The sequence below is a fragment of the Mesocricetus auratus genome, unplaced genomic scaffold (genome assembly GCF_017639785.1).
Source record: "Mesocricetus auratus isolate SY011 unplaced genomic scaffold, BCM_Maur_2.0 Super-Scaffold_100055, whole genome shotgun sequence".
NCBI lineage: Eukaryota > Metazoa > Chordata > Mammalia > Rodentia > Cricetidae > Mesocricetus > Mesocricetus auratus.
In genome coordinates, this window is record NW_024429232.1 from 4,199,984 (window position 1) to 4,213,794 (window position 13,811).

General features: G+C 54.5%; 1 protein-coding gene across 1 annotated transcript; it reads right to left on the reverse strand.

The window, feature by feature from the left end:
• Positions 1-6: 6 nt before the first annotated feature.
• Cpsf1 (cleavage and polyadenylation specific factor 1) lies at positions 7-12,448 on the reverse strand. Its single transcript, XM_005085997.4, has 37 exons — positions 12,237-12,448; positions 8,097-8,124; positions 7,864-7,997; positions 7,662-7,742; positions 7,389-7,540; positions 7,150-7,296; positions 6,875-7,014; positions 6,689-6,799; positions 6,494-6,587; positions 6,317-6,404; positions 6,122-6,244; positions 5,977-6,028; positions 5,807-5,901; positions 5,666-5,740; positions 5,491-5,571; positions 5,323-5,412; positions 5,041-5,151; positions 4,816-4,957; positions 4,553-4,731; positions 4,299-4,435; positions 4,051-4,225; positions 3,767-3,973; positions 3,588-3,677; positions 3,359-3,502; positions 3,126-3,278; positions 2,160-2,276; positions 1,995-2,085; positions 1,827-1,911; positions 1,605-1,746; positions 1,375-1,527; positions 1,110-1,286; positions 969-1,035; positions 843-890; positions 608-763; positions 412-541; positions 200-338; positions 7-123 (listed from the first exon to the last, which is right to left on the reverse strand). The coding sequence occupies exons 1-37, from the start codon at positions 12,378-12,380 to the stop codon at positions 76-78; spliced, it is 4,326 nt and encodes a 1,441-aa protein (XP_005086054.1). The 5' UTR covers positions 12,381-12,448; the 3' UTR covers positions 7-75.
• Between the last annotated feature and the right edge of the window lie 1,363 nt (positions 12,449-13,811).

Sequence of the window (13,811 nt, forward strand, 5' to 3'; positions counted from 1 at the left end):
CTTGTCTGAAAGAAATCGTTTTTTCTTTTATACAAAATGGGTAGAGAAGTGTACAATGGCAGGGTGGTATCAGGGTTAGAAGTGAGCAGTGACACGGTCTGTCTCCAGCAGGTCATCCAGGATCTGTGGGATGATGTAAAGGTGTGAGTGGGTAGGACAGGTGAGGCAGACGGGCTCCGGTGAGAGAGGTGGTACTCACAATGTCAGGTGTGGTCCCTATCTTCTTGGCCAGCTCACTGCGCTCCATGGTGCTCAGGTACAGGTAGCGGTTTAGCAGCTCTCCATCGAGGACATTGCGCACGGCATTCTGCAGGATGCGCCGATCGACATGCAGCATTCTGGGGTAGTGGACATAAGGGAGTCAGAGCATATGTGGGGTACAGGGAGAGACCCGGGAAGGGGCACACTCACCGGAAGGCACGGGGGTTGAGGCCAGCGTGGTGGGGTAGCATGGTTGTCAGTGCGTTCTGCAGCATCAGCAGTCGGCGGTATGTCTTCTCTTGCATGGGCAGCAGGAGCCCAATGCCACCGTCCAGGGTGGCTGAGGAGACGCTATGTGAGCCAGGCTGAGCCTCCCATCCCTAGGTACCCCTAGCCCAGTACTCACCAAACCACGTGATGTGCTTGTTTTCCCACACGACCGACTTCTTGCTGGGCCCCTCAGCAGCCCCTCGGCATGGGGTCCTCCAGAATGTGTTCACATGGGCACCCACATGGAAGTCTGCTCGGCGCAGCAGGCGCATGCCCCCAAAACTCTCTTTGGCTGGGCACAGGAACTCAAGTCAAGACCTGCCCACTGCCTGGTCCCCAGCCCAAGGAGAGGCCGGAGAGGAATCACTCACCTTCTGGCAGATACATATACACCATAAGATTGCGGTCCCGGTCAGACACTGATGGACAGAGACTCAGAGTCAGCCTCAGCTCTCCACACCCCACTAGTGTAGCCTCCCAAGGACCCACAAACTCACCTAAGAAGCCCAGCTGGGCATTGTCCACCATGAAATCCACGCTGTATACCTCCAAAGGCTTGGCATCCTGGGAAAGGGAGAAGGCAGTGTTGGAGCAGGCACTGGACTGGCGCCCACCTGCACACCGGTCCCTGTGCGTACCCGGGACACCAGGCTCAGGGTCTTGCTCTCCTCCTGGTAGCGCAGCAGTGAGATGCTCTTCATGACGTCTGCTGCCAGGATGAAGTTCTTGACACTGATCATTTGGTGGATGTAGAGCTGGGTGTCGATGAAGGCCATGCCCGTCAGCTCGCTGGCCCGCAGGCTCCACAGGAAGATCTAAAGGGCAGGAGATGGTGAGCAGCGCAGGGTTAGAGGTCACACAGCTGCACAGGAGGGAAGGGAAGGACACGAATAAACAACACACTTTTTGGCCGATGGCTGACACCAGGTGGCCATTGCAGTGGCACAGCGCAGTCACGGGCCCCTTCTGCTCCTTCTCATACAGGACCTTGAACTTGTTCTTAGTCAGAGGCTGCCCAGGCTCAGGGACCACTTCGATCACATCCATGATCAGGATCTGGAAGGGAAAGGGAATGCATGGAGGTGGCAGATTGTCTGCTGGGGGCTGCCTGCCCCCCACCCAAAGGCCCTTACCCGCCCACGGCATGTGACTTCTTCCCCCTGCATGAGGCAAGTCCCAGCAGCCACATAGCCCTTTAGGCCTGAAACGGTCTCCTCACTGCGCAGTGACACCGTCTTCATGCACGTGACATGCTCCCACTCCTCCAGCTCGATCCTGCACGAAGCCAAGCTTCATTAGGACTCGCCACCTCCAAGCTGTCACCAAAGGGCAGCCCCTGGCAGGCCCACCCTCACCTGGCATTGGGAATGGCCTCCCAGCTGACTGGGGAGATGAGCTGGATGGAGAAGGCTTCTTGCTGGGGGTGGATGTATCTCTCATCTGCTGGGACAAGGAAAATGAGTTAGTCACCCTGTAGACAGCGCAGCCAGGCTCTGGCCACCCTACCCTCAAGTGTTGCATACCTCTTTCAATAGCCTCAAATTCCTTTTCCTCACCAGTCATGCGTGGGATTCGAGTGCAAGGTGTGTTGGTGCTGGTGGCCACAGCATACACCTGGGTGTTAAGAGGGTGTCAAATGCCAGAGGCCAGGCTAGAAGGTGTCTGGGGGATGTGGGACAGGGACAGACCTTGGACTCTACATGGTAGGCCACGTAGTGGGCTGTGCAGCGCAACGGGATCTTCCTGACGGGCCATGGAGCATCATAGGACAGGTATGCAGGCAGGACACTGATCCTCAGTTCACCCTAGGGTGCAGCGGGCAGCAAAGTCAGTTTGCTCTGGGGTGGACAAGGGCAGGGCCAATGAACTTAGACTTCCCCAAATGTTCTCTAGTTCTGTGGTCATGGGATATCAGGTCTGCTGTGTTGGGCAGTTGCCTGGAGAGGCTAAAGCTTTGGCAGCCTGACTGTCTAGGGTCGCTTCATGTTGGTGGACAGTAGTGCAGGACATGGGAAGGCCAGGGCCAGAGGACCCCACGGACTGGACACGATTGTAACTCCAACAATAAACAGACAAAGGAGCCAATGTCCGTGATCCAGGCCACCCTTCACCAGCAATTCTGTGTCACTAGCCCCTGGAAAACACCCGCCATCAGGGTCTTAATCCCTGCTATCGTCTGAATGGCACAGATGGTTAAACAGGCTCAGGCAAAGAGGCAAAACAAAAGGTAAAGACAGCTTGGGGCGGGAGAGATGGCTCAGAGGTTAAGAGCACTGGCTGCTCTTCCAGAGGTCCTGAGTTCAATTCCCAGCAACCACATGGTGGTTCACAACCATTTGGAACGGAGATCTGGTGCCCTCTTCTGGCATGCAGGCAGAACACTGTATACTTAATAATAAATAAAATAATAATAATAAAAAAAAGACAGCTCAGCCTGGCTCTTGGACCAAGACTTGAGGCTACACCAGAGCAGTCATTTCCAGCGTGTTCCTAAAGTGCAGGCAGGTAAATCTCACTGCGCAGCCCTCCACACCCCATCTGTCCCACCTCAATCTTCCCAGGGTTAGCTCAGAGTTGAATCGCTTAGCCCCAAGTTTCCACTGTCTTGGCCCTCTGCTCCCACAGCTGGTCTGGCCTAGGCTAAGCCTCCTCACCTGTCTGTTGAAGTACAGGAAGCCACGGGGGCAGTTCACATTGTGGAATGGCGCAAAGGAGTCAATGGGGCCATCGATGCCCATGGGATGTAGACGCAAAGCTCCACGGCCAGTCACCAGCAGCCAGTGAGGTGAGGGCCCACAGATGAAGACCTGGAGGCAGACACTTCTGAGTGCGGTGTGAGGGAGGCACTGTCCTCAAAGCCAGGCCCTCGCCCAAGCCACTTGCCTACCCCTGAATAGCCATAAATGTCCTCGAAGTAGCGGAAACGGGCCACACGGCCCCGGACTCCAGATCCCTCCTCGGTACTGCAACCTTCTGCCTTCTTCTTAGATGGCTTTGGCTTCTTTTCACGGAAGTTGATATTGTGAGGGACCTGGCAGAGGCCACAGTGAGTGCTATGCCCTGTGGCCTGACCTTCCAATCTACCCCGTGCCCAAGCAGGGTATGGCCATTGGCACCTTCTTGAAGCGGACTTTGAGATTTCCCTGGCCGAGCTGAGAGTCGTGGGGGAAGGCTTCATAGATAAGCAGCTCCTGGTCCACGTGCACCTGGGGTCCAAGCAGGGACAGTGAAGGTAGGGAGCGGAAGGACATGAGGGTGTGGCAGGGCCTTGGGAGGCAGGTGGCAAGGAGCTTACCAGCAGGTAAGGCCTGCTCTGCCGACTTCCCAGAGCAACCAACAACACCTCCTTGACCAAAGGCAGCTCCCCCTGGCGCGTGGCCTCTTCCTTTCGGACTTCACCTTGTGTAGTGGGCTGTCCAAAAGAACTGTCCACCAGGACCCGCTGGCCCACAGGGAAGTTCTTAACTAGGAATACCAGCCGCCAGTCTGGGAGCTGGTAGATCTGGAGAGAGGACACTGGTTAAGAGCGGAAGCAAAGGCTGTTGAGCTGTGGTTCTGTTGTGTGTGTAACGCACCTACCTCCATGGTGCCGTTCTCCCGCACGAGCAGGCACCAGTGGGTGGGGTCCACCCTGAAGGGTGCAGGGTCACGGTCAGCCGGGGGCTGGTTGCTCCTGCGGGCCTCCTCTTTGCTGGGACTGAAGAGCGAGCTGGAGTCTCCATAGAGCATCTCTTCCTCATCGTCCACCGTGGGGCTGGGGACCAATAGATAGACCCATCACAGCCTGCCGTGGGGACGCCAGCACACACATACCAGTCCCTACGCACCTTGTCTCTGAGCCCAGACCTTCAGCCTCTGAGCCACTTCGGCCCCCAAGTTCATCACGGGCCCCACCCAGACGGCTCTCGGTGGTGAACATGCCACTGACATCACGGTACAGGCAGAGGGCAATCACCTTCGACTGCTGTAGGAAACGGGATGGGGTTCAGACAGGAGCAGGGCGGGCGGCGGGAAGATAGAGGCGTCAGGGGTAGGCAGAGGCGTCAGGGGTAGGCAGAGGCGTCAAGGGTAGGGAGCCTACATGATGCAGGGGAGGCTTGTGTAGTGCCAGGCGGTGGTGGCGGCCACCATATGAATCATTCTTGAGCAGGAACATGGTAACGTGGCCCTCAGCACTCATGATGACCACATAGGGATCAGCCACAGCACACTGCACAATGGGGGCACCCAGGTCCACAGGGATGAAGTGGAGTTGATTCACTGTGGACACAGGTCATTAGGGTGAGGTGGCCAAGTCCATACCACCTCAAGACCCATTCACACAGAGCTACCTTTCATACATACCGCCTTCCAACAGGCGAATGCCCAGTGGTGAGACTTGGACAATGTAGCGATTGTCCCCAATGTTTCCGGCAAAGACTGTGGGGCCCTGTGTGGCAAAGCCACTAGTGTCCAGCTCCATGATCTCCTGTCCAGTCTGTAGGATCTACGGTGACAGTGGTGAGTGGTGCCCTTCCCCAGGGGACCCTGTTCCTAGTCCCAGACTCCACTTTTTTTTTTTTTTTTTACCATGGTTGAGTCTTCCCGACTAAGAATAAGGAAGCCATGCCTTCGCCCGTCCTCCTCAGCTTTGGGGGTAGGAGACTCCTGCTCTGTGCTCTCTGCTTTGGGTGTTTCTTCCTGTGAGGGCAAAGGGCAGCAGGCAGGGGTCACAGTGTGTCAAGGGCAGTATGTGGCTGTGAGCCCCAGTGTCCCCAGGGGCTGCACACCCCTGCCCCGTGACCCCCTGAGCCCCAGTGTCCCCAGGGGCTGCACACCCCTGCCCCTCTGGGTCTCCTCAGAGCAGTCTACCTCCTCTTTCCGCACAGGAGCGATGACCGTCCACATATCATAGCAGCCAGGAAGTTCAAAGGTCGTCACCACCTGGGGCCGGATACTCTTCTGGAATAAAGATGGCGTGGGAGTGAGGGCTCAGCCCGCTAAGTCGTACTTGGCGTCTCCCGTCCCTCCTACACCCACCTGCAACACTGACAGGGCCCCGTTTTTCCCGTAGCCAGAGCAAACCACAATCTCCAGGTCTGGTTCAGGACTGTTCTGAAACTACAGAGCAGGGTAAGGACACAGCTCTCCACTTGACCTCCAGGCTCTGACCTGTAGTCCCAGCCTCTGACCCTGTCGTCCCAGCCCTGGGTACCTCTTCAGAGAGGAAGGCAGGCTCGCCCACGGCAGCATTGGCACAGGGCCCAATGTTGAGCATGCTGTCACAGACCTGTGGGCACAGCAATGGTCAGCTACGGTAAAGGGGGTGGATATCCACTGCCTTCCCCACTCTTACCTCAAAAGAGTAGGTGGCCAGCTGTGTGCCTGACTGGGCCTCACTGCCGTACACCTCAATCTCATCCACCTCATCCTGTGGCGCCGTCTGGCCTCCTGCAGCAGACAGAGCCCAGCAGAGTCCAGCCATGGACTGTTGCTCTCCCCTCGCGTCCCAGTCCCCCCTCTCACCTGTCCAGCCCACTGCGGGGTCCACTCGCTTCTTCTTAGAGGGAGGCTCTTCCTGCGTGGCATGAGAAATGAGTAGCCCTGAGGCTGTCCCACACAGGGGGTCATGGAAGGACAGGCCCAGGGACCCCACATTGTGGGCACTTGCCTTGTCAGCAGCTTCGCGGACAGAACTGGCCGGGGGCTCCTGCAGCTTCTCTGTGTATTTGAGGAGGAGGGAGTTGCCCAGGCGAGAGCCCAAGAACAGATATCCAGGCTCCATTGTGACCATCTGAGGGAGAGGTATGAGTAAGAGCACGACCAGACCTGGGCCCAGAAGGCGCCCAACCTTGTCCCTACTCACGCTGGTGGTAAGGACACTGGCAGCTGCCTTGTCAAAGTGAAACGCTCGGACACTACGCATGCCATCGGTGATGAGGGTCAGCACGTAACTGTGGGAAGACAAGGGTGCTGAGTGGGCAAGGGGCACGCTGAGAACGTGGGCATTTCAGAGGTCAGGGCTCACGGGCTGTGGGCTCACATCTCGCCTCCCTTCAGGGAGATGACCATCTTGTCGTAAGAGATGAAGGCTGCCTGCGCGCAGTCCAGGGTGATCCGTACGCCCTCTTGGGTACCTGTGGGTACAGGATGATCATGCAACCTGGATGCCTTGCCCTGAACATGGCCCACTCTGCACCCCGCACATCCCGCACATCCCATCGTGCACCCCACTCACGTAGTGGGAAAGCGGTGGTGCCTGTGGTGAGACTATTCAGAGCCACACCATATGGGGGAACACTCTGGTTCAGGTACAACAGTGAATTGACAGCGAAGATCACTACCCCACCTGGAGGCAGACACCACTGTCAAGGCAGCTCACTGCGGCCCCACCCCCACCGCACTCAATACCGCCACACCTTACCTATGGGCTTGGGCACAGCCAGGGCCTGAGTACAGTCAAAGGGCAAGCTGGTGAGGGACCAGATGACTGGGTGGACTTTCTGTGTGATGTTCAGCGAGATAGCCACAATGGAGCACGTGTCCTGCCTCACAGCCACCCGCCTAGAGCAGCAGGCAGGTCATCCAGAGGCAGTCACACTGCTCCCAAGGCCAGTGACCCAGTGACCCCATCCCCCTATGTATAGCCCTGCATGGGCAGGACATCTTGGGGCCCGTAGCAGAGGGTCCCAGCCTCACCCGGGCCAGGTCTGGTTGGGCTCAAACAGGATAAGCAGGGTGGGCTCATAGTAGCCATGTAGGAACTGCAGGTCGATGATGTTGAGCAGCTTCTCATCCAAAGCCCGCACGTCGATGATGTAGCTGGGCAGGAAGCTGGACCTCTGCCTGCAGACCAGAGGCGTCAGCGGGAGGGCACAGGGCACAAAGCCCAGGGCTCTTAGGGTCTCGGGACCACAGCCACCTAGCTTGGCGCTCACCCTTCGCCCATGAGCCCTTCATGCTCCTCCGCCAGGCTCTCTCTGCGGAAAGGCAGAACCACCAGCCGTGTGCCGTAGATGAGCATGGCTGCACAGCGCCCGTCGGGGTCCACCCGCACACGAGGTGTGTGCACATTCTGCACAAAGCCATCCTGGGGGCAGAGGGGACATCAGCTGGGCTACAAAAGATCTGAGGGAAGCACCAGGCGGCAGAGGAGAAATGGAAGAGGGAATTGCGAGGCTTAGCCTGGGGCACTCCTAGGCTTGGCTTACACGAAGTTCAGACTCCTCAAAGTAGTGCAGAGACAGGGTCTTCAGGTCATGGGTGCCTGGGTCATATTCCACCACTGACAGCTGGAGACAGGAGGTCAGAACGGTAACCCATTCAATACCAATCCCGATAACCCCAGCCCAGCACTGTTCCCTGTAACACACCACTGTGCCCGGGACCTCCTGCCAGACTCAGACTGCTCACCTTAGCATCTTTGAAACTGAGAAGCAAGGCATCACGTTTGGCGCCCGCAAGCTGCACGCTGGCCATGGACATGACATTGCCAAAAAAGGAGAAGGAGGCTACCAGCTCTAGTTTCTCTCTGTGGGCCTTCCCCTCTGGAGTAGAGGTCAACAAGTCAGACCTGGGTCCTGTTCCTAGGTCACCCATAAACACCCCACCCAGGTACAGGGCTAGAGGGGCTATCCCACACTTACCCATGCTCCCATCATTCTTGGTCAGAGCCTGGAAGGGAAAAGGAAGCAGTAAGAAGCCACACACCAGGTAGCCCTATTTATCCGTGGACACAGTCATCTGAAGGACAGGAAAGTCCACCCAGGCCTGGCCCCTGCCATCAGCAAGCTCTACTTTGCAAGGTCAGTGTATAAACTAGGTGATCCTGGGCAAACGGACATTCACGTATCGCTACCCCCATCCACAGAGCTCCTCGCTGGAAAGCCACACCTCCAGCTTTCCTAGAAGCCCGCTCCTGTGCTGCACACATTCTCTATGTAGCCTCAGACTTGCTCACTGTGCACCCAGAGGCTTACACCTGACGCCAAGCGGCTCAGTGCCAGCTGCAGGTCCTGCACGTGTGGCACAGGCACACTCCCCTGGCAATACTCCCCTGCTCCCCCCAATAAAAACAATAATATGCCAGGCAGTGGTGGTGCACGCCTTTAATCCCAGCACTCGGGAGGCAGAGGCAGGTGGGTCTCTGAGAGTTTGAGACCAGCCTGGTCCATAAAGTGAGTTTCAGGACAGTCAGGGCTACACAGAGAAACCTTGTTTCTGAAAAAACAAAAACAAAAACAGTAACAACAATAAAACAGAAGTGAGGCCTTGACCTCTAGGTGCCAGCTGTGCTGGACTGGGTGTCCCCACAACACACAGCTGCATTTTCTTTTCTTTCTTTTTTTGTTTTGTTTTGTTTTTTTTTTTTTTGAGACAGGGTTTCTCTATAGCTTTGGAGGCTGACCTGGAACTTGCTCAGTAGACCAGGCTGGCCTTGAACTCACAGAGATCCGCCTGCCTCTGCCTCCCGAGTGCTGGGATTAATCACAGGAACAAACTCAAGGCAGCAACAAAAGAATGACACATTTACTTTAAACACACTGGGGCTGCTCTGAAGGACAGGCTGTGGAGCAAGGACACCATGCCCTCTTGGTCTCGCTCTATGGTGCCTGGCAGCTTCAACCTTGGACTCCTGGAAATCTAAATCCTAGAAAGATGACTAACTATCTTAGGCCGTAAGCTGCCAGGATAGGTACAAAGAACAGGACAGAAGAATGGACAAATCACAGCCAGCCTGCCCCTTCTGGATTTGTCCAAACCTGACCACAGTGTGTCTTGACAGAATGTGCCTATCTATCCTAGACAGCCTGTCACAAATCAGCAACTGGACTGAGCCCTCCATCACGTTCATCCCGTCTATGGGACAGGAGGAGCCCTACTGTTCTGCTAGGGCCAGAAAAAAAAGAGCTGCCATTTTAGCTTCAGCTTTTGTTTCAAGGATCTATCTTTCATTTTAACTTTTTTTCTACTTATTTTACATACCAACCACAGTTTCTCCTCCCTCCTTTCTTCCCATCCCCCACCAACTCTATCTCCCCTCTCCCCATCCACTCCTCCGTCTCCATTCAGAAAGGGGCAGCCTCCCATGGGCTTGAACAGAGGATGGCACATAGACTGAGACCTCCTTTCCCCTGCATAAAGGCTGGATGAGGTAATCCAGCATGGTGAACATGTTCCCAAAAGCCAGCTAAGAGCCAGGGACAGGTCCTGATCTCAAGGATCTATCTTTAGAATGTACCCTAACCATTAAAAATCCAAACACAACCGGGCGTTGGTGGCACATGCCTTTAAGGCCAGCACTCAGGAGCCAGAGGCAGGCGGATCTCTGTGAGTTCAAGACCAGCCTGGTCTACAGTGGAGAAACCCTGCCTTGAAAAACCAAAATAATAATACTAAAAAAAAAAAAAAACAAACACTCAGCTGGGCACTCCCAGCACTTGGGAGACAGAGGTAGGAGGATCTCTGTGAGTTCAGTGTCAGCCTGGTCTACATAGCAAGTTCCAGGACAGCCAAGGTTACTATACAGAGAAACTCTGAATCAAACACCTCCCCTGAAAAAAGCAAACACTCCTGTTCATTCCCAGTGTACAGCTATGCTGCTCTCTCCCTCGCCTTTAAAACCCTTTCTCTTGACCTGAATTCTGTTCTTAGCACTCATATCAGGCAGCTCACAACCACCTGTAAGTCCAGCTCCTACCCCTGGCCACCATGGAATAGCAACACTACTAGAATAACTGCTAAGACCAAACCCAGACCCGTGACCCACAACACTGGCAAAATGTTGGCGTCACTCTCAGCTCCTCTCCATCCATCCTGACGGATGGCTTCCTGTCACCTCATAGCTATACTATAGTATTACAGGCCACCATTAATTCCTGCCTAATAGCTATAGCCACTTCCTGACTAGTCTCCTTGGACCTCGGTGGAACATAAGTTGGACAAGATCATTTCTTTGCCAACATTCGCTTCTTGGAGAATGGGTCGTGGAGCTCCACCTTGTTAACCCTTATCTGCTGTCCCTCTTCCCTCAATCCCTTAGCCTCTATCGCCAAACAGCTTGCCTGGACCACTTTGTCTAACTCCTACACGCTTCTCCATACCTCCCTGTCTATTTGAATCACATCTTCTACAAGGGCGAGACTTTCAGGCCAGGTCTGCTGACCCAGTGACACTGCATCTTCCCTGTCTGTATGTGGCCTGTCATTCACCAGGGGCAAACTCCACAGAGCAGGCTTCTCTCCAGGTATCCCACACAGCAGACACTAATAAATGTCTGAGAGACCCAGGCAGTGGTGGCACACGCCTTTAATCCCAGCCCTTGTGGGCAGAGGCAGGCGGATCTCTGAATTTAATCTCCAGAGTGAGTTCTAGGGCAGCCAGAACTACACAGAGAAACCCTGTCTTGAAAAAACAAACAAAATATATGGTCCCTCTCTCATAGTACCCTGGTTTTTCCACCTCACGATTCTGCCTGAACACCTCCCCTAAGAAGCTGCCTCTTCAGGGGCTGGAGTGATGGCCCAGCTTTCAAAGCACTGCTACTCTTACAGAGGACCCATTTGGCACAAACAACCATAACCCTGATCCCCATGGACACCAAGGGTGTATGTGGTGCACATACATATATGTAGGCAAAACACTCACATAAAATCAAACAATAAACCTAATTTTAAAATTTTAGAAGAAAAGGGGCCAGGGAGATGGCTCAACAGTTAAGAGCACTGACTACGCCGGGCGGTGGTGGCGCACGCCTTTAATCCCAGCACTCGGGAGGCAGAGGCAGGCGGATCTCTGTGACTTTGAGGCCAGGCTGGACCGATAGCCTCCGAAACAATACAGAGAAACCCTGTCTCGTAAAAACCAAAAAAAAAATTTTTTTTAAATTTTAGAAGCTGCCCTTCCCTTTTGGCTTCATTTGTGTTTTGTTTTGAGATGGAGTCTCACTATATAGCCCTGACTGGCGTGGAACCAGTTTAGACCGGAACACCCTGAAATCTGTCTGCTTCTGCTTGCGATTGAAGGCAGGCACTACCAAGATCCACAGAAACGGCCTCTTGCAAGAAGGCTTCCTGCGGGGCTGGAGAGATGACTCTGCCGTCAAGAGCACTGTCGGCTCTTGCAGAGGTCCTGAGTTCAATTCCCAGCAACCACATAGTAATGAGACCTGGCCTGTACGCATACATGCAGACAAAGCACTGTATACATAATAAATACATCATTAAGCTTCCTGAACTATTTGGTGTCACCCCAGCAACCAAAACATCCCTATATCTTATCTATTGGTGCGTTTCTGATCCATTGGTGGGTTTGTTCCACTTTACCACAGCTACCGCTAGTAGTCGGTTCCCAAGCTACACCTAGCCTTGCTTCCTTAGGCCGAAGTGTTCCTCCCCCGACAAACTTGCTCAATCTCAGAGAAAGCTCTTGCTGTTTGGAAGAAGCACCCAGGCTCCTTCACTGAGTCTTACTCCCGGAGACACTGCGGCAGTCTGCGTATATTCAACTACTAAAAGCATCATCTCCCTCAGGGACCTGGTCCATCGCCATGTTCTTACGGCTAAGCACACGGAAGGTCTGCGACAATCTGCTGGGAGTACCAAAGAACACACAGGAGACCGCAGGCAGGGTAGGATGACGCCAGGTAACGTGGTGGTGGAGAGCCGTCTCTGGGGTCTGCAGGAGACCGCAGGCAAAGCTCGGCGGCTCCTGCACGGGGCGGGGGGGGCCCTGCCGAGGTGACGGTGGTACGGACTGGGCATCGCCGCTCAGGAGACACGGCTTACCTCGGCGTCGCGGTTCAGGCGGTACACATAGAGCTGTGAGGTGCCGGCCACCACGAGGTTGCGCTCGTTGTTGTTGAAGAAGTTGCAGTACATGGCAAACTCCAGCCCGGTGGGCGGGTGTGCCTGCTTGTACACCGCATACATGTTGCCGCCACTGTCACGCCGGAGCCGTCGACTCGGGGGGGACAGGGACCGCAGCGGACTCGGTCCGGCCGCGCGCGCTAACCCAGCCACAAGGTTCCGAGCTTCTGCGCCTGCGCTTCCCGCCCGGACCTGCCTGCTAAGAGGACCGACCTGGTAGTGGAGAAACAGGGTTCCGGACTACTTCGCCTATGCGCCTGCGCGCCGAGGCTGCACTCGCACCGCGGCCCCTAGTGGCCTAACTTGGTAAGAACTGAAGAGCCTGGTCCCAGAGCTGGGCTGGTACCCACTCTGCTCCCTCCAAGGTTTTCCTCATTAGCTAGATCTAGAACCTTGAAATCCCAGAAATAAAGCAAGGAAAAGGGCCGGGCGGTGGTGGTGCACGCCTTTAATCCCAGCACTCGGGAGGCAGAGGCAGGTGGATCTCTGCGAGTTCGAGGCCAGCCTGGTCTACAAGAGCTAGTTCCAGGACAGCCTCCGAAGCCACAGAGAAACCCTGTCTCGAAAAGCCAAAAAAAAAATTTGTTGTTGTTGTTTCTTTCTTTCTTTCTTTCTTTCTTTTTTTTTTTTTTTGGAGACAGGGTTTCTCTGTGTAGCCCTAGCTGTCCTGGAACTAGCTCTTGTAGACTAGGTTGGCCTCGAACTCACAGATTTGCCTCTGCCTCCTAAATGCTGGGATTAAAAGCATGTGCCACCACTGCCCTGCCCTTTATATTTTAAGTCAATATCTCCCTACATATCTCTGACTGTCCTGGAACTCTGTGAAGACCTGGTTGGCCTCGAATTCACAGAGCTTTGCCTGCTTCTTCCTTTCAGGTGCTGGGATGAAAGCAGCTCGGCCGTGCTGGCACATACACATACACACATAATTTAAAAAACAAAATCTTACCCAGTGATGGTGGCCCGAGCCTTTAATCCCAACACTCAGGAGGCAGAAGCTGGTGGATCTCTGAGGTTGAAGACAGCCTGGTTTACTGAATGAGTTCCAAGACAGCCAGGGCCACACAGAGAAATCCTATCTCAATAAACCAAAATAAAATAAAATCTTCAAAACAAAAAAGTCTTGAAGACCCCTCACATGGTACCTCACACTTGTAATCCTGGTAATCTCTGGAAGGACTGTGCACTTTTGAGACCAATCTGGTTACCCAGTGTGACCCGGGTTTAATTAGCAATTAAAACATTCTTTTCTGAAGCCTGTCCATGGTGGCACATGCCTTTAATTCCAACACAGAGGATCTCTGTGAGTTCGACGACAGCCTAGTCTACAACGCTACACAGAGAAACCCTGTCTTGAAAAAGAAAATTCTATTCTGGAGAAAGGTTATAAGGACTCCAGAAATAAACAGCGTTTATAAGGTTCAAGGGTTCCTAAAACTCCCAGAGTGGACTTTCCAGCACCCGGAGTTCTTAGGTGAGAGTAGTCACACAGGC

Bases quoted from the DNA above. Each gene is read 5' to 3' on its own strand.
- Cpsf1 (XM_005085997.4), bottom strand. From the start codon at position 12,380: ATGTATGCGGTGTACAAGCAGGCACACCCGCCCACCGGGCTGGAGTTT. The intron at 7,743-7,863 runs GTGAGCAGTCTG...TCCTGTCTCCAG, and splicing joins TCAGTTTCAAAGATGCTAAG to CTGTCAGTGGTGGAATATGA. The intron at 4,436-4,552 runs GTAGGCTCCCTA...CGTTTCCTACAG, and splicing joins ACAAGCCTCCCCTGCATCAT to CAGTCGAAGGTGATTGCCCT.